General features: G+C 45.2%; 1 protein-coding gene across 3 annotated transcripts in view; it reads right to left on the reverse strand.

The window, feature by feature from the left end:
* The window catches only part of LOC137630482 (transient receptor potential cation channel subfamily A member 1 homolog), a 54,932-nt gene continuing 35,120 nt past the window's right edge, over positions 1-19,812 (reverse strand). For all 3 annotated transcript variants that reach the window (XM_068361980.1, XM_068361978.1, XM_068361979.1), the window contains exons 8-9: positions 14,852-14,968; positions 1-1,041 (exon numbers count right to left, since the gene is read on the reverse strand). In XM_068361980.1, the coding sequence (XP_068218081.1) occupies positions 292-1,041; positions 14,852-14,968 (867 nt within the window). In that variant the 3' untranslated portion in view covers positions 1-291. The remainder of the gene's footprint in view (positions 1,042-14,851; positions 14,969-19,812) is intronic.

Consider the following 19,812-nt stretch of genomic DNA (forward strand, 5'->3'; position numbering starts at 1 on the left):
TTGAATATAAACCTTTTCCATTTTGTAAAAACCAATCATCATTACAAATAAATCAACCCTAAGAAGTAATTGTTCTGACAAGAATACAAACCCTCGTTCTTTGAATAGGAGTCGGATTTGGCGCGAGCCTGTGTTCTGGCCATAAAAACTTCCAGCGAGGTGGCAACAACCTTTCTCATATTACTGTGGAATTTAAAAAGTTTTAGGAGGGGTAATGTGGTACTCAATAGGTTATTCAATAAACATACAGTGGATAATTAAAAATCATGGTAAGATATTTCAGATAACCTTTTACTTGATTATCGTTTTAGATAAAATTGTTACCTGTTGTTTTAGATCATCAATTTCTTCAAGATACTTATTGTTAATGGCTATTAGACTTAAAATTTGTTCATTTATATCTTTAACATCTTTTTGGACTAAATCAAGTTGAGAGACAGGTTTTGCTTCTTCCTTGGGATCAATCATGAGTAATTTTGTCATAAAAATTTCATAAAAACTTTTTTTGGCCTCACTTTCTGTCATTCTGACCTTTGCCTTGGCTCTTCGGTAATATGGAAAACATATATCATATTTAAAAAATAGCTCAACTCGACATGCGGCTCTATGAAAACATGCTCTTTCTCTGAATATATCAAATTGATTAGACGGTTGTGTTATAATGAAATTAGCTATGAAACCTCCAAGAAAAGTAACAAATACAAGGAACACACATTTGATGAGAAGTGGGTACTGAAGAGGATAGTCTTTGTTGAATATGAAAGTATTGTCATAGGCTAAATCTTGAAGCATCCATAGAGTAGTTTTTATCATAGCTTCACCCATACTTGAGAATGCTGGTTGGTTACCAAGAAGAAGATGAAAAATGAAAGCAAAAACAAACATAATACTGAAGATGTACATCAACACCATTAAGAAGCTCTTGATGAACCTGGTTGTCACTGGCATGAAAATAGAGAACTTGGGTATTTGGTTAAGAGTATTGAGAGAATGTAACCAAGTTAGAAGGAGTGCTACAATGCCAATTTCCCATCTCCATACCTGAAAGAGCAATGTCTCTTAAATAAAGAACCTGGTTGATTTTTAAATGAATGTTGATTAAAGAGAATATGGCAAATTTGGAAGTAATTTATATTTTTCCTAACGATACAAACCTTGAGCTCTTTATAGAGAATAAACTTTCGGCGAAGCCGGAATTAGCCATAAGATTATTTGCGAAGTATAACTACCCACCGCTAGTTAGGGGGTGGGGTGGGGGGTAATTCTGACTACCCAACTCACAGTCACATCTGTGCTATACTGCCACTTTTGATTGCAGGCAGAACTTGCAGGGGGGATAGGTAATGGCAGGAACAATCCGTATAAGGAGGTCAAGATTTGTATCGTTAGGAAAAATACAAATTCAAATTTGTCATCTGTTCCGACACAAAACAAACCATTACGCTCTTTATATGGAAAGACTCGCACTTAAGTGGGTGGAAGTGTTACCAACTGTCTAGTTTTTGACCCAGGGTGTGTTTCCGTGCTTCGCATAAGCTTCATAGGGGAAGACCCTAACACTTCGCTAAATTCTAGTGCATATGCGCGAGATAGCAGCCTGGGCAATCAGTATGATTCTGTGGTAACTAAGCAATGTGACTTGTTCAGGTAACAATTCTTAGAGTAGGAGAGCTCCACTGAATTAATCTTTAGGCATTGCCTGATTCCCACCTCGCTAGGGGAATGGGGACGTAACGAATATTTGTTCCGTAACTGGAATACAAACCAAGCTATTTAATAGGGTTATTACTTTCTGCGTACCTGAAATGATGTGCCATTAATTTTTAATGAGGGTTAACTACCCATACCACTAGTTAGGGGGGTAGGGGAGGGTAGCTTGCATCTGTAGCATCTGTGATTGAGCTCACGTTTTGCTTTTGGCTTGGATGGTGAACAGACGTTGCCGCTCTTCATCCTCGCCGAATATTGACAGCCATTAATGACTTTTGCTTTTTCTTTTTCTCTTAGGGTGTTTGTGAAGCTGACTTCTGTGACCATGCGCACCTGCCCCGGACTCTCCGGCTGCCCTTGTGGGACATTTATGTTGGCGGTGGAGACTGATCCTCACACCTTTTGTCCTTTATGCAAAGGTCAACGGTGCAATAGCGTAAATAAGTGTAATGACTGTAGGGAGAGGTTCTTCCTCCCAGTGGGAGAGGTTTGCGCGACGGCGGAATAAGAAGTCCAAGCGGGATATTTCTCCTTCAAAGGTTTCTTTGAAGGAAGAACCCAAGGCCTCTTCTTCCGTCTCCCTACCCCCCTCCGAAGCTCCTACTCGTTCTGTCTCTTACAAGAGACTGTCGAGTAGCAGCGTTGAACAAGTTAATATCGGCCAACCCTGGTTCTCGAGAGATGTTGCTTCCCCTAGCGGAGCAGCCTCACCTCTTCCCCCGAGTGAGGCCTTGTCACTAACTCACCTTTTACAGATTTGGTCTTCCTTGGGGCTTACGGGTCCGCCCTCCAAGGAAGCTTTGCTACAGTTCATCCGCATAAAAGCTTCTGTTAAGCAATCATCGTCGCCGTCAGAGGTAGATCCCCTGACCCTTGTTGACGTTATTGTGTCAGAGGTGTCTCATGCGGTATCATCCAACTCCTTTGCCACTCCAGACTCTACAGCGGTTGCTGCCGATTAGTTCCCCATTCCTGAACATCCTTCGAGGGGAATACTAAGTTCGTCTGCCTCTCCTTCAAGTGTTTCTCCCCCTCGGGGGAGTTCACTTATAGAGACTCCTCTTCAGAGGACTGCTGCGGCGCATGGTCAGCTTTCTGATCCAACGGCCCCCAGAGGGCGCATTCGTCGGAAAGCATGCCTTCCACTTTCCCATAGAGGTCTCCCTTCACCAGCGGTGAAGAGGCGCCTCTTTAGTTCATCGTCGTCGCAGCCGTCCCCTGCAGAGGAGTCTCCGCTGCATTCTGACCTTCATTCATCGATCGTCACTGCTCCTGCAACTAGTCTTGTGACTTCAGTCCTGGACCTCTCTGCTGATCGTTCGCGATCCCCTTCGGTGGATGGTCGCGCTTACAAAGGGCACGCTGACCATCCACCCTCCAGACTTGCCGACCTGCCATCACCATTCCTGTCACCGGTAGAGTCTATTGTAGCTCTACCAAAGTGCGTAGTTGTGCGCCTACCAAACTGCGTAGCTGTGCGCTATCCCCCTGCAGCTCGCCAACCGACAGAACTTCAGCACTCACCAGCAGCTCGTCAGACTGCTCGTCATTCTACAGCACTTCGGCGTGCCCCTTCACCTGCTCGCCCTCATAGAAGGCAGCAAATTCATGTGACTGGACACCAACGTTCTCCTGCACGTCAGCGCTCTCCTGCGCGCCCACGTTCACCTGCGCACCTTGCGCTCACTCACCCATGCGCCAGCGCACTACAGCGCGCTTGGGCTCTCCTGCGCCTACGCGCCAGTGCTCACTTGCGCGCCAGTGCTCACCTGCGCGCCAGCGCTCTCTCCTGCACCCTCATTCTCCCGCGCGCCATCGCTCTCCTGCATGCCAGCCTGTTCACCAATTATCTTTCGCTCGCCAGCGCTCCCCTCCAGGGCACAAACACACTGTAGGTGAGACAGCAGGCACATCGCAGCCTCACCTATGCGCTGGCGCTCTCCTTGACATTCGCGCTCTCCTGCGCGCCAAATATCTCCCGGGCGTACGCGCCACAACGCGTTAACTCTCACCTGCGCACACGCACCAATACTCTCCCACGCGCCAATATTCTTCTGCGCGTGCACGCGCACCAACAGGCACGGGCGCAGAATCTACACCCGGCAAGGTCACCATCACCTGATTCCCCTCCCCGCAATGCATTGCAGCGCGCTCTGCAGGAGAAGGGAAACAGGCACAAGCAGAGGGGTTCAGGATCCTTAAACTGCCTTCTAAGGCAGACCCACCTATTATGGTGACTCCTCGTAGGGTACCTTCGGTCCCTTTCCCTTCAGGAGATCTGTCTGACAGTGCATCAGTCAGTCAGCAGCCTTGGTTCAGTGCGTTAGCCAGAGCTGTAACACAGGCATTCAAGCCCGTCCTGTCCGACCGCTCATCAGAGCAACGTATAGCTCTGGACTCAAGACACGCAACCATGGCTTCCTCTACCCCTTAAAAGAGGAAAAGAGGAGTTTCCGATGAGGTCACTTCCCCGAGGGTGAAGCTGACTCCGTGCAGACCATCAAGGCTAGTCCCTCCAGTTTCTCCCCAAAGGATACTCTCCCTCCCTGTTGGATGAAGACCATCCGTCACCAAGGGAATTGCACCAGGAGAGACACTCTTCCATCGCACCAATGGAGGAAACCTCCCTTCACATGGAGAGTTCCCCTCAATCTGAGAACAGGAGGGACATGACACTCAGGCCTTCGATGTTGGAGTCCTACCTCCTATCCCGGAAGGAGTCCAAAAACTCCAAAACTCTGCCAAAGTCCTCCACTAGGGCTAGAACGGAGACAGCCAGCCACTCAAGAAATATCAGTGACTCACCCCAAGAAGAGTTCTTGGGAATAGAAGTAGACTTTGCTGGTGAGTCCTACATTAGGAGACTAACAAGAATCAGAACATGCATTCTGGCAGGTTCTGACTCTAATGAGGGTTCTCAACGGGTTTTCCGACCCAGAGATGCCCCCTCGAGAGGACAAGACACAGTCTTAGACCGCATCTTCGGCACTCAGAAACCCTCAAAGACCAGTGCAGCCCTGCTCTCCGAGTTTGCCTCCTCCAACCGTGCCGGGTCTTTGAACAAGCTCCTCCCACCTCCTCGCGTACAGCAAAGGAGGTACTTTGAGATCCTGGATGAACCCAGTTCAGCTCTTCCACTTCCCCATTCTTTAGAAGAGCTAACCTGGGGAGTCCCTCTTGAGAGACACTCCAGAGCCGGCAGATCTTGTTCTCGGTGGCCGAAGTCCTTAACCAGGAAAAGGTCACTAAGTATGCGATGCAAGCTACTTCGTGGCGGGACATCTGGTTAGGGACCCTAGGTATCCTGATACGATTCGAGGATTTTTCCAAGGAGCGTACCAGGAAGGCAATGGAGACCTTTTTACTCTCAGGCACTTGCACGATCGAGTTTCTTGCTCACCAAGTCTCGAACTTGTGTTCAAACATTATCTTGAAACGTCGAGATGCAGTGTCTGAGAGGTTCCACCAAGAGTCGAGATAAACAGGCTCAGACATTCCTCCCTAGGGGGGGCCCACCTGTTTGAGCCTAAGGACGTGGAACTTGCTGCTGAGAGGTGGAGGAAGTCTCATTTCGACTCCCTCCTCCATAGGGCTTTAACAACTAAGCCCTATAAGCCACCAGCACCTCAGCAGTCCAGTCCAACCAAGACCGTAACGACGAAACCAGCAGCGAAGACAGTGGTGTCTAGTAAGCCCTTTCCAGTCAAGGACAGGAAAGGCAAAAAGCCCTCCAGGGGAGGAAAGAATCCTACAGGGAACAGCCAAGGCCGCAAACGTTAGGATAGGCACTCCCCCTGCGTTTCCACCAGTGGGGGGATGCCTACAAAGTTGCTCAGATAGGTGGAAACAACTTGGGGCCGATTCCTGGACAATCTCCTTAATCCATCTAGGATATCGCGTCCTGTTCATAACATCTCTACCTCCCCTGACCAAGAATCCAGTGTCAATAGACTCCCTTGCCATGGGATCGGCAAGGGGGAAAGCCATTCGGGCAGAAGTCCAGACCCTGTTGCAGAAGGGTGCTCTCCAAGAAGTCCTCGGCGGGTCCCCCGCCTTCTTCAGTCGACTTTCTTGTAAGAAAGGCGTCTGAAGGCTGGAGACCAGTCATCGACCTCTCACCCCTGAACATGTTTGTCAAACAAACTCCGTTCAGCATGGAGACGGCAGACACAGTCAGACTAGCAGTAAGACCTGAGGACTTCATGTGTACACTGGACCTAAAGGACGCGTACTTCCAGATCCCAGTCCATCCGTCTTCAAGGAAGTACTTAAGATTCAGCCTAGACAACAGAAAGTACCAATTCAAGGTGCTGTGCTTCGGTCTTTCCACAACACCCCAAGTTTTCACCAGTGTTTTTGCCCTAGTGTCATCTTGGGCACACAAGAGTGGCATCCGTCTCCTCTGTTATCTGGACGACTGGCTAATCCTAGCAGACTCGGTGTCAACCCTTCTTCAACACCGAGACAAACTTCTGAGACTTTGCGAGGATCTGGGGATCATGGTAACTCTCTAAAAGTCTTCTCTGCTTCCTACACAGAGACTGGTATACTTAGGCATGATCATAAACGCCAATCTCCACAAAGCCTTCCCATCAGACGACAGGATAACAAGGCTGAGAAAGGTCACAAGACCCTTTCTCAGACGAGAACTTCCAGCCCAAACGTGGTTACATCTCCTCGGTCACCTTTCATCACTGGCCCGTCTAGTTCCCAATGGTCGCCTCAGGATGAGATCCCTCCAGTGGCAACTCAAGTCCCGGTGGAATCACACTCGCGATTCCCGGACATCTGGATCCCCATGGGATCAGCGGAACTGACAGACCTCCAATGGTGGGTGAGACAAGAACCTACGAAAGGGAGTGGACCTTCTTGTCCTCCCCCACGGGTTTGATGCCGTTTTCAGGCGCTTCAAAAAAATAGGGTGGGGGCCCACATACTGCACCACATGACCTCTGGTCAGAGTCAGAAAAGTATCTCCACATAAATCTCCTAGAGATGAAAGCCGTATTTCTGGCCCTTCAACAGTTTTAACAGTTTCTGGTGGGCCACTCAGTGGTGGTGATGAGCGACAACACCACAGTAGTGGCTTACATCAACAAGCAAGGAGGTACTTTTTCGCAGCAGCTATCCCATCTAGCAGTAGAGATACTGAGATGGGCCGAAATCCATCCGATACTACTATCGGCACGCTTCATTCAGGGCAAAAGGAATGTGCTCGCCAACAACCCAAGCAGAGCATCTCAGATAGTAAATACCGAGTAGTCTTTGGATCATCTAGTAGCCAACAAAGTCCTGACTTTGTGGGGTTCTCCAACTGTGGACCTCTTCACAAAGGCCCTGAACTACCGGCTCCCTCTGTATTGTTCCCCAGTCCCAGACCCCAAAGCTCTCTGGCAAGATGCTTTCCAACAACGGTCGGACAACATCGACGTTTACGCCTTTCCCCCGTTCTTTCTGATGAGGAGGGTACTCAACAAGACCAGAACATCGGTCAATCTTTCAATGACCCTCAGCTCTGCTATGGCATCACGCAGAATGGTTTCCGGACCTTCTACAGCTCTTAATGGAGCCCCCAAGAGAACTCCCTCCACAACACAATCTACTCAAACATCCACATGCCAACATATTCCACAAAGCCATAGCGCGACTTCACGCCTGGAGACTATCCAGCATCTCCTCCCGCAGAGAGGATTTTCGCAACAAGTTGCGACTAGGATGTCTAGATACCTGCGTAAGTCATCAGCAGCAGTCTACCAGGCAAAATGGAAAATATTCTGTGGTTGGTGTGTGGAAGGGGTATCTCCACTCAATGCCAATATTCCAGCAATAGTGGAGTTCCTCGTGTATTTGCGTGAAGAAATGTTCCTGTCAGCCTCGGCAGTAAAAGGCTATCGCTCAGCCTCAAGCCTCGCCTTCAGACTGAAAGGAATGGACATTTCTTCATCGCTAGAACTTTCCTTACTCATACGGAGTTATGAACTTACCTGCCCCCAGTCAGAAGTGAGACCTCCCCCATGGAACGTGGTTCGAGTTCTCAGGTCTCTTAAGAGACCTGTATGAACCATTACGCCAGGCAACCGATTGCCAACTGACTTGGAAGACAGTGTTCCTGCTGGCTTTGGCTTCGGCCATGCGAGTCAGTGAACTTCATGGTCTCTCATATGACAATCGCCCATTCAGGGAGATGGGGAGAGGTAACGTTCAGCTTTGTACCTGAATTTATTGCTAAGACACAGAACCCGCGAGTAACGGATCCACAATTCGACTCCTTCCGGATTTCTAGTTTCCGTACTGTAACAGATGACCCAGACCATTTCTTACTATGCCCAGTGAGGAGTTTGAGGCTGTATCTTGAGAGAACAGCCGCAGCCCGTTCTCATGTGCCTGCACTATTCGTCAGCACAGGAAGGACCAAGAAGAGGGTCACCAAGAACACCATCTCAGTGTGGATTTGCAAGGTCATAGACCATGCACTGAATCAAGACCCTCCCCCATCATGTCGCCCAAGAGCTCATGATGTCAGGGGCGTAGCTACGTTCTTGGTATTCAAGAGAAATTTCTCAGTGATGCAGGTTCTTCAAGCTGGGGTGTGGAATTGTCAGACCACATAAACATCCCACTACCTGCAAGACGTGACCCACAGGAGACTCGATACATTCTCTACAGGTCCTGTGGTGGCTGCACAACAGCTGGTTTAAAACCTCAAACTCTTTATTGGACAAGTAGCAGAAGGTTGAGGGCATTGTTACCTGGTTTTAGTCTGCGTGAATGAAAAGGTTTGACTGGCCCTTATTCTTTTCTTCATTTTCCCCTCTCTTGGGGAAAGCATCATCCTGGGTTCTCTGCATAGCTGACCTCAAACCACTGCAGGTAAACCATGCTCCCTTGTGTAACTAGTATTAATACTAATACTGTTGCGTCCCCATACCCTGACGAGGTGGTATTGGGAAAGTCCTAGTTACACAGTTTTTCCTTCTAAAGAACTCGGAATAACTTTACAAGGACAGTCACACTTCTGCATACCATTGATGACCTTCATGCAGGCTAGGACTTGCCAGAAGGCATACTCCAACTATCTCTGCTCAGTTTCAAAGTGGAACTTAGGGCTAACAGCTCAAGGGAGATGTTCATCATGCGCATCCAAGCTCTCACCCATAGGAGCCTGGGGTACGTCGATGTCGTCAACAAAAGGAATGTCTCCTGAAACTCCCGCCACTGGAGAAGATCTAGCTCTCTCTTGCACGAGAGCTGCCCATGCCTTCAAGTTCTTAGGAGCCGTCTTGGCGTCCTTAGACTCTACGAGACAGCAGCTATTCCTCCAGCAAAGGCAGGTCTGGAAGGTGCCTTCCATTCCATAGATGTCTAAACCTCTCTTGCAGGAGGTTCCTTGTTCTCCTCCCTCAATTGGTTAAGGCCTGAAGTAAGGCACAACAAGATCTCTCGAGGAGAGCCTATACCCCTACTCGAGCGAGGATGATGTAGATCACCATGAGGAGAGGTCTGCTTTGGCATCCTCCTCCTCTTATTCTTCGTTAGGACCGGTGTCACTTCCAGGCAAGAGAAGTCCTCCTGAATCCCATGACGCCCCTTTGCTATTCCAGGAGGTCTTCCTATAGTAGAGAGAATCATAGGGGGCCTGTTAGAAACACGCCTCCTCCTGGGGTCCGTCGGGAAAGCAGAAGAGGAGAAGGAAACCGACTTCTCCAAGGGGACCCTTGGTGTAGAGGCCACTGCCAACTTGTGCTTGAGCAGTTGTTGCGGTGGTAAGACTCTTTGCACCGGCTGGGTAGTGTCCACCACTGCTTGCCTGATGGCCTTGATCAACATATTAAACAAAGATAGCTGTTCCCTTAATAGACAGTCTGGAGTGTCCTTGGGGATGCCTGGAGGTAGAGCTCTCTCTCTCTCTCTCTCTCTCTCAAGGAACACCGCCTAAGTACCTGAAAGTGAGGGAGAGAGGGTTGCATACCTTGATCAACCCGTACAGGCATCCAAAGGTCCTCCTGGGTATTCTTCCTAGGGCGATCTGGAGTGATGGACACACCAGCATACTGGTTCAGTGGTTCCCTGAAGCCTTCTGGAAAAGATATGGGCCATCCGCCTCTTGCTGGTATTGTTGACGGCTTCTCCGCTTCTGCTGTGGTCTCTCTGCTATGCTGTCAGGAAGCCGGTCCTTCCTTGCTCGCAGGGGAGCGTGAAAAACTTGTGGAAGCACATGAAGAGTGTGTGGAAACATCAGTTTTGTGAGCAGGCGCGACATGCTAGCGATCGACGAGTTGATGAGAGGTAATCAGGCCACGGCGCGGTGGAGATTGGCAAGCAGGTGAATGATATGTTGACGAGCAGGAGAGCGTCGCACTGGTGAATGGCGATATGGCAAATGATGTAAAGGCGAATGGCGAGATGACGAGAGGTGCGCCAGAGATCGCTGGGCAGGAGAGCATCCTCTGTTAGGAGATCGTCTAGGAGGATGAGATGGCAAATGGCGCATTAGAAGACCATGCACTGGTAAACTGTGAGCTGATGGAGAACAGTGATCACGAGGAGACGCGTGATCGCATGAAGGAAAATAGCGAGAAGGCGAGCGTCCAGCCGGAGAATGACTAACATTAGCAGAGCATCGAACATGCGCCGGCGAGTGATGATAATTAGGTGTTGAGTGACAAGCACGAGCCAGAGAGTGACGACTGCGAGAAGACCGAAGATCATCAGCAGGAGAGTGACGAAAAGATCGTCGATCTTGTGAACTGGAGCGCTGCTGACGGAGGGCAAGGACAAAGGTCAGGGAGCACGTAGAGGACGAAGATATCTGAGGGTGGTGTGAGGTATGCTCATCAGTGGAAGGTGGTCGATGGGTATGCGAGCATTTCCGCTGGTCTCGTCCACGTGCAGGACTAGCAGGAGCAGGTGAAGGCGAGAGATGGACCTCTAAGACAGCAAGAGCATCTACAGGAGACAGGACTTCTACCTTGGAAGTACCAGGGGAAGGAGCCCTTCAGGCCTCTCCTGCAGAAGTTCCAAGAGCACCTCCTTGGAAGAAGGCCCAGCCACACCAAATGAGGACCAAGACTGCAGAACATCTGAAAGGGAGAAGGATTCGCCCGAGGGTGGGGGCGAAGTTGCTTCTTTAGAGGAAACAGCTATGTCCCCAGAGCCCCGAGGTTGCCCTAGAGTTAGCTGCTCTATGCTCCTACTCAATAGCCCATCGGAAGAGGGCAAACAAGCAGGAGATTCGGGAAGAGATTGGGGGTGAGAGAAGATGTCTGAGGTTTCTCCGCCCTTGAGCATATAGGGAAGGCAAAGAATCTCTCCTAGATTTCTTCTTCTGCCGTCGCCCAAATCTCTCCCACTTGGCACTTGGGAGGCAGACAACTCCCTACACTCCTCGCAGGTAAAACCCTGCTCACAACGATGTCCTCTGCAGGTTGGATACAAAGAATGGGGTCTCGACCAAGGACATGAAGGTGCTACAAGAGCGCCCTACAGGCCCTGGACAAGTATGCATGAGAATGCAGGAAGGAACACACACACCTGAAAAGAAAAGATAATGAATGTTGTAATGGCTAAGTCTTGAGAGCAGAGAACTGATAGATTTGTTTTTCTCAGGCCAAAAGAAAAAAGTGACTGATTCACTGGTGTGTGAGGAAAAGAGTAGTCGGCAACACCCACTACCCCTCACTACCCTCGCTTGGGTAGTTGCCACCTCACTTAAAAGTCCTAATGGCTAGTCTTCTAGTTTCGCCGAAAGATAATCCCTAATAAATAGCGTGAGGTTTGAAAAGTGTCGGAACAAGTAAGAATTAAAAATTTTTTTAGCAACTTTAAAAGTAACAGACCGAATGAGCTTCTCAAAAGTAAATTTGCAATAAAGAATCACATATAAGTCTATATGCGTAGTGTACAGATAAAGAGATGTTGTCAATGCAAAGATCTGGATGTTGAGGAACAACTTCCTCCCCCATAATTTGTACCATACCCTTATTTTAGCTAGATCTCTATTATGGGATTCAGCAACCACTAGTCTACATTCATGAGGTGGAATTGGTGTGAAGAGAGTTGAAAATTCCTATGAAACAAGCTTCTTTTGTAGGTTATGCCATTTATCATGCGTATATAGTATAAAAAGTGATGGGCTGAGAACACTTTCCAGAGGTACACCTAATATTACATCCCTATACAATAGTTGTCATGGTACCCATCAACAACTGCTCTTTGTAATATATTACTTAGAAATCCAGTAATGATGCTAAGAAAAGACCCCCTACTTGCCAATCATATGAACTTCCTGACCACAATCAAGGTACTAGAAATTATTTTCATGAAACTCTCATGATGTTCATTTTGCTTCATTACAAGCTGTGTTGATGTTTACCCCAAGATAAAAATTTACCTTCCTTTCCCATTGCAAAATGCCTCCCCCTCTGGAAACCACAATGCAATCTGGCAGTTGATGGCAATTAGCTATTCAATGATACGACCTATTACTTCCCACTTTTCAATTTTCTCCTTGCTGGTGTAAAAATTAAGATATCTTAATTTTACCCATAATTCAAGTTCTTCCTGACTTTGTGTAATGTAAACGTATATTGGTTGGCATCCACAGCGTTGTGTTTATGTGTATGGACTAATTTTTTTCACGCACATTCCCTCTTCTTTTGTAGTTATCTTAGCTATTAGCTGACTGCTTTAATTATTTATTGGAAATGTAAGGTAATTTAATGTTTAGTAACACTTTTACCATTTTGCACTGTTTGCATTTAATTCATGATATTGTAAATCTAGGAAAGACTGAGAACATTAGGCAAACTTATTAAGTTTTACATAGTGGTTCTGTTTTTTTTTTTTTCTGCTAAGTCCACAACCTATCTGCCCTTTCGGACCATTTGAGTTCTGAGGTAGTAGGTGATAGTGTCCAACCCTTTTATATACCTTTATTATGGCTTGAATATTTAATAGAGATTATTCCCAATATAACTTCAGTAAGCTAAAAGTTCCTGTGAGCCCGACCCAATTCAGAACTTTTCCGTCTGTATTTACCTCTGCTTCTAGATGCATTAACGTAAGGCTAGGAAAATTTCTTCCGAATGAGTTCCTTGCCTAGAATATTCAAAAAAGTTACTTGAGGTGTGTTTTAAGATTTATTTTTGTTGCAAGTTGTCTAGATGTTCACTAAGACAACTAATTTTCATAGTTTCTGTGATTTTATAGACATATTACTAGATTTTTGTCTCGAGTACAAGGAAATTTTTAACATTGAGTTCCCGTTTATTGTGGTGACATTTTTCCATTTTAAAATAATTAATGGAACAATCAATGGTCTAATCTTGTTCATGAATAGATAAATGTCTGACATTACTGAGCGTGAACAAAAGGAATTTTTGAATACGGGAGAATTTAAGAGCGATGGAAAATTTAAGAGCATTTACCTGAAACTATCTCCTTTGTGGAGCTTTTATATTTACTGTATTGTTTTTAATTTGGTTTTGGATAGATTAAGTATGCATGAATCAACAAGGTAATTACAAATTATTCTGAGAAATAACTGAAGTTGCATTAATCTAATCTAAATATTGATCTAGTTATCACAATAAATTCTGTTCAGATATTTCATTGTATTGTGTATTCTACAAACAAAAGTCACAAAACATGTCTGCAAGATGGAATTTACTTTTTTATTGAATATCCAGAGCTACTTTTTAATTAGATTGGCAGCATTTTGTTTAAAGAATATTTTGAGATAAAAAAATCTAGTTTCACCATTCCCATTACCAGGTCATATGTCTCAAATATCATATTACTCATAAGGATTTGCCATGGTTAGTAATTTACATGATGGGCTATTTAATGTACTTGTTGCCTATTTAGAATTGGTCAGATGTTTCTCAGCCTAATATACTGCCAGGTTTACTCTAGACAAGAATTTTTAAGTAATGTTGGTCATAAATGTAAATAAATTCAGAAGATACAATCAATTAGGAATGAATTGAAAGGACCAAACATAAAAGAAACTTCCTTTCAGTTTAAGGGCAAACCCAAGATTATAATACTACCGGTATTTGATTAAAGATTTCAAGTCAGTGGATGGAATTAAGAGTCGCAATTCACATAGTGGTACATCATCTACTTCTCTTTGTGTGGAAAATTCTTTGGAAATGAGCGTTGAAAATTACTTCCCCATCTCTTTCCATAATGATATAACATATTATTCTTAAACTATCCTGATGATCACATTCATGGCCCCCCTTCCAACTGATTAGTAATGTCAAGACACTAATGATTGGTTTTTCAACTTTGAGAATAGAAAAGTAGGAAGTACTGTAATGGGTCATATCGACAATTTACTGTATTTGCCATCAACTTCCAGATGGCATGGTGTTTGGTTCCCAGAGGGGGGAGGCATTTTGCAAGGGGAGAGAAAGGGAAATTTTAATTTTTGGGTAGACGTCAACAGAAGTTCGAGTAGAAGCAATAGGATCCGCGGAGTATAATAATAATAAATTTTATCATTAAATTTTTTTTTATACCCACATCCCCGTTTCATATTCATTCTCTTCATATAGAAGCTTTTCAAAATACTACCCCAATCAATCATTTGAATATTTCTGTATTTTTTTACTCTAATTTCTCCATTTTCATCTTTTACTTGAAATTACAATTAACTTCAACATGTCAATGTAAAGGCTATTTTTTTTAGTTTAATTTGAAAAAAAGTGCTGATAGTAACATACTCAAATATTTCTTTAAAAAAAGGACATGGAATAAAAAATGACATCAAAAAGGAGTTTTGACAAAGGAAAAGCTTATTTTTGGGGAGGTGCTGTGTAATCTCCTAGGACTTTCCTGTGTAAAACTAGAATACCAAGTCCAATTGCAACTTAAAAGTGTTTTAAGCTTCCAAGATTGGTGACTGGACAATTTAAGTTGGAAATCTATATGAGTTACAGCCAAATTTTTACTACAAGAAGAATGGTAATGATCTGCTGAAAATCGAGAACCAAACTCTTATCAACTAGCTTAGGCAAAAATGATTAGCTATTTCTACGCTTCAGGTGGAAGTACATATTTCTTTCAATATATTTATGATATCTAGGTATACTTAAACAAACTTAATTTTTAGTTTAAAAGTAGATTGCATACTTACTTCCAGTACCATGATCTTGTGTTCACAAGCATTAAAGTCTGTTAGAATAAACAGGGTGAAAAACATCCTTACTATACGTATTTTGTGTTCAACGTAAGACAGGTACGCTCTTTTAAGCTGTAAATAAAAATAAAAAGAACAAGATTTTATATAGAAGGATTAAAAAATTATCAACAATAAAATAATTAATCTTTGTGAAATGCACAACCCAGTTTTATCAGTTTTTACTTTGGTACTTCAAAGGGAAGCAGTAAAACCTAATTTTAGTAATAAAATTTATTACTTTAATATTTACCTCAGGTCATATTGTTTATATCTCAGAAGTGTAAGTTTTTTCTACTTTAAAACTATAAATATGACAAATTTGGAAGTAACTTATATTTTTCCTAGCAATACAAACCTGGAGCTCTTTACTATGGAGTATTATTTGGGCGAAGCTCAAACTAGCAGATAAGCTTTTTTGTCAGGGTGTAATTATCTACCGCTAGTTAGAGGGGTAGGTTAACCCTCCTGCTCACGCCAGCACTAGCGACTAACCATCACTTTTGTAATTGCGGCAGGACTTTTAGGGGGTAGGTGCTGGCAGGTCAGTATGTGTAAAGAGTTCCATGTTTGTATGGGTAGGAAAAATAATAACTTACTTCCAAATTTGTCATTTGTTCCTGTGCAAAATACAAAACTTTCACCTATAGGTGGGTGGAAGTCCGACACCAACTGGCTAGCAACTGTCCCGAGACAGCCTCTGTATAGGGATACCTTGAGGGATCCTGCACTACGTTATCCTCGTAGGATAACGGCCTACGCAATCATTGCTGGAGAATAAGGAATTAATCTGTTGGAACATACATCGTAGCTATCCGGGCCGTCCCCTGTACTAATGTAAATTCCTTCCGGCCTCCCCCTGACACGAGGATGGGGACATAATACATATACAGTATACACATCTATGAGGTTGTCCAAAGAGCATGATACTCACAAGAACAAGGTCAGCTGTGCAGTCCCGCAAAATGGTGCATCCCAAGAGAGGGAGGATGCAGTAGGAAGTGGCCACTCACTCTCATATTGCTCCTAGACTTACTTTATGGGTAACCTCCGCCCTCAAGCCTATGATACTTGTCCCACGAGGGAGATGAGGTGTTTAGATCACGTTATGAGCAGCCACCACCGACCTATTGAGAATGTGTCTATGGTCCCTATGGGTTATGTCTTGCAGGTAGCAAGAGGTGAATCTTATTTAACTTTTCCACCTGCCTGCTCAAAGTACCTGCTTAACAGAAAAATTCTTTTGGAATGCCAGGGAAGTATGTACTTACTCCCATGACATCATGGGCACAGGGAATGGCGAGGTGTTTGAGGCCCGTACCCTTTCTAGCACTTGCCTGATCCAAGAAGAAATCAAGTTCATGATTATCCTCTTGGTCTTCCCTGTGCTGACGAACAGCTTGTTGATCTGGGGTCGAGGTCTTCCCATCCTTTTGATGAATAACCTCAGTGTCCTTACGGGGCATAGTAACAGCTGATCAGGATCGTCTGTTAGACTGAAGACTCCCAATCTGAAAGGGCCCAAATCTAGGATTCGTTACAGATGAATTTCAAGTCTTAGCAACAAATGCAGGGACGAAACCAAGAGAGACCTGCCACCTATACCCTTGAATGGGTAATGTCGTACAAAAGATCATGTAGCTCACTGACTTTCCCTGCAGAGGCCAGGAACAAAAGAAAACCATCTTTAAGGTCCAAGGCTTGATGTAAAGGCTCATTGGGAGTTCCTTTCCGTGAACGTATGACCTCGTAAACATTCCAAGGAGGTGATCTAACTTCCGACTGAGGCCAGGAACGCTCAAAGTTCCGTATGAGGAGTGACAATTCCGTCGAGGAGGAAATGTTAACTTGATTCAGTTCAAAGACAATGTTCAAGGCTGAAGGAAAACCTTTCAACCCCGACATCGAGTAGAGTTTTTCCTCCCTGAGTTGAAGTAAAAACTTTTCTACTGCTGGAATATAGGTGCTGAGTGGAGTGACACCTCATCCACAATACCCACCACAAAAGACGGACCACTTCGCCTGATACAATGCAGACGACTCCCGGAGGTATCTTGCTGTGAGCCTAGCAACTGGCTTTGAAAAGCCTCTCTTTGCGAGTAGTTACTGGATAGCCTCCAGGTGTGCAGATGTAGTGATGGTATTGCTTGGTGCCTCTGTGAGCAGAAGCACAAAGTCCGGAAACCATTCTGCATGTTGCCACAGCGGAGCTATGAGGGTCATTGTTAGACTTTGTGATGCCCTTACCTTTTTCAATAGCCTCCTTACTAAGCAGAAGGGGGGGGGGGGGGGGCATACATAGATGTGTATCTTATCCCACAGGTGTTGAAAAGCATTTTACCTGAACTCATGTGGGTCTGGTACTGGTGAGCAGTACACTGGAAGTTCTGGTTGAAGGACGTTTTGGACAGGTTGATTGTCCATTCGGAGCCAACAATCTGAGTCCCCCTGCTCAGATTGTCCGTCAGGACGTTCTTCTTGCCCGGGATGAAGCAGGCTGTAAGGCTACCAAATATTCTTCTGTCCACCTGGGGATTTTCACAGCTAGAAGGCATAGGTGTTGTGAAAAGGAATCTCTTGTTTGTTCAAGTAGGACACTACCGTAGTGTTGTTGCTCACTGGCACTACGTACAGGTAATGCCCTGAAAGGAGCCGATAGAAGTACTTGAGGGCCAGGTAGGTTGCCCTCATTTCCAGGAGGTATGTGGCACTGCCTTTTGGATTCGTACCAAAGTCCAGATACCATGAGGTATAACAGATAAGCCCCCTCCTCTTTAAATGCGTCTGTGAAGTTCAACAAATCCAGGGGAGGAGAGAGATCTGCTCCTCTGAGGAGGTTGGTGTCTAACATCCACCAACTCAGGTCTCTCTTCTGTTCAGGTCCCACCGGTACTAGGGTACTCTATGGGTCTCTGTGCTGAAACCAGAAGGACATCAGCTGTCACTGTAGAGACTGTACGTGGAGACAGCCTTTGGGCACTAACTTCGAGAGATGTTAGATGCTCCAACTCTTTTGCCACTGGTAATAGCAATTTGCTTCTCGAGAGAAAGCTCTACCGGCACTCAATCCCCTGAGGGAAAGACCTTAATTGGTGTGGTTTTGACCAAGGATGGAACAGTCTGAGGATGGTCGGTCTGTATAGGGTAAGCTACCTGCCATTCCTCTTCGCAAGGGCGAGCGTTGGCAAGGCAAGGCTGGTAAAGTGCGCTGGCTTACATACCTCTTCCAGTTTGTCCCGAAGGGACTGTGTGCTTGCGAGGTGGGAGCTGGAAAAGGGAGTCTTTCTCAGTTCTTACAGGTAATTGCTACCTGTGTGCACTTGCAAGGAATGTGTCCTCGGTGGATGGGTGCGCAATACTGCGCAAGATTTCCTTTTAAAACTAGAGTCTATGTTCATGCCCGAGTAGGATGGACCAGGATATTTTCATATGACCTGTCTCTCACAGCAGCCCGGTGGGTAGCATTATGCGCTTCTGCAGAAGGAGGCATTCGTTCATAAAATTCTATTAAGACTGCGGGAGACAGGTTGTATCAGCACTTACCCGTGAGGAAAAAATCCGCCCCCCTATAATTGGAAAAATGGGAGAAGGTCTGGACTACCTGGTCAACCAATATCCAGTAGAGCGGTCAACAATACCCTGGGATTGTGCTTGTTGTCCCCTGCCCCCAAGGGCAAGCAAGTTCCATTGAGTGAAACAAGCCACCTTGACCCCCAAGTGATACGTCAATTCTCCACAGTTCCTTCCGAGAGGTCTATAGGTTGCATAGCAAATGCAACTGGTATGAAGGGGAGAGGGAAGAATCTTGTTCTCCAACAGCCACCAATCCAATAGGAGTTGGCTGAGTAAGTATGTTACAAATAGGTAAACCAGGGTAGCCAGCACTCCTTAGAAGATGTTGTTACAGCAAATGTCCTTGCAATCGTTTTTGGCCATGAGACTGGTCGGTAAAGACCAATTACACACAACTACTTCCGAAAAGTAAGATTGAAACGTATCTTCCTTCTATTGTTGGATAGGTAATTTATGCATATGTCCATATACAAACCAGTAACACAGACCAGAATTATTAGTTGTGTCCAAAACTCTGTTGGAGAACATTGATAAAAGTTTATAACAGAGGCTTTCGCCTTCCCATCAATGGTGACAACGTTTGTATTTCTTTGCCTCCAATTGGCAAAACTGATTTAAGTTTCGAATGTTTCATGGAAGTTAGGAAGGAACTTTCTGGGATGAAGGTAGACCGCATATCCAGTATGTCTGGTTATGGGAAGGAAGAAGAGTACAGTAATGCATAACCTGATTTCCCATAAGGAATATAGCCATCAACACTAATGATTTATTAAAACGTAGTTCTAATTGTAAGATGGTCTATAGTCCTTGTCAGCAGAAAGATCGCTTGCTAGTACAGTATACGAGCATGTCCGTCTGCGGTCACGTATGCATAACCTCTTTGCCTCCGGGTGAACATTTGACAAAGTCTGAGCCCGCTTTCGGGAATAAAGTATGTACCACAAATTGCAACATTATTGCTCAAGGAATTTGATCGTCTAATAGCTGTAGTATTTTTAAGATGTGAGTGCATGTGACAATGAAATAAACCTACAGCTAGTGTAGCAATCATACCTGCATCGGTTTACCTGCCTGTCTTATGGGGTTGGCTTGCCAACTTTCATAAACGTAAGGAGAAGCTGACAAAGTTTGTCTGGCTGCCTTGTGTACGGGGTTTGCTATCATTCGTTAACATAAGAAAAAAGCTAATACTATTCCTTTGGGACTAAAGGCTTGAAATAATTATCTTGTAAGGGTATACAGTATATCACAAGCCTGTTGTGCGAGTGCTTCAAAGAGCTCTCCATTCTGTCGGGCAATAATGTCCAAGAAAATAACCCAGAAGGATTAAGTTTCATGAACCTCGG

This window comes from Palaemon carinicauda, chromosome 38 (genome assembly GCF_036898095.1).
Source record: "Palaemon carinicauda isolate YSFRI2023 chromosome 38, ASM3689809v2, whole genome shotgun sequence".
Taxonomy (NCBI): Eukaryota; Metazoa; Arthropoda; class Malacostraca; order Decapoda; family Palaemonidae; genus Palaemon; species Palaemon carinicauda.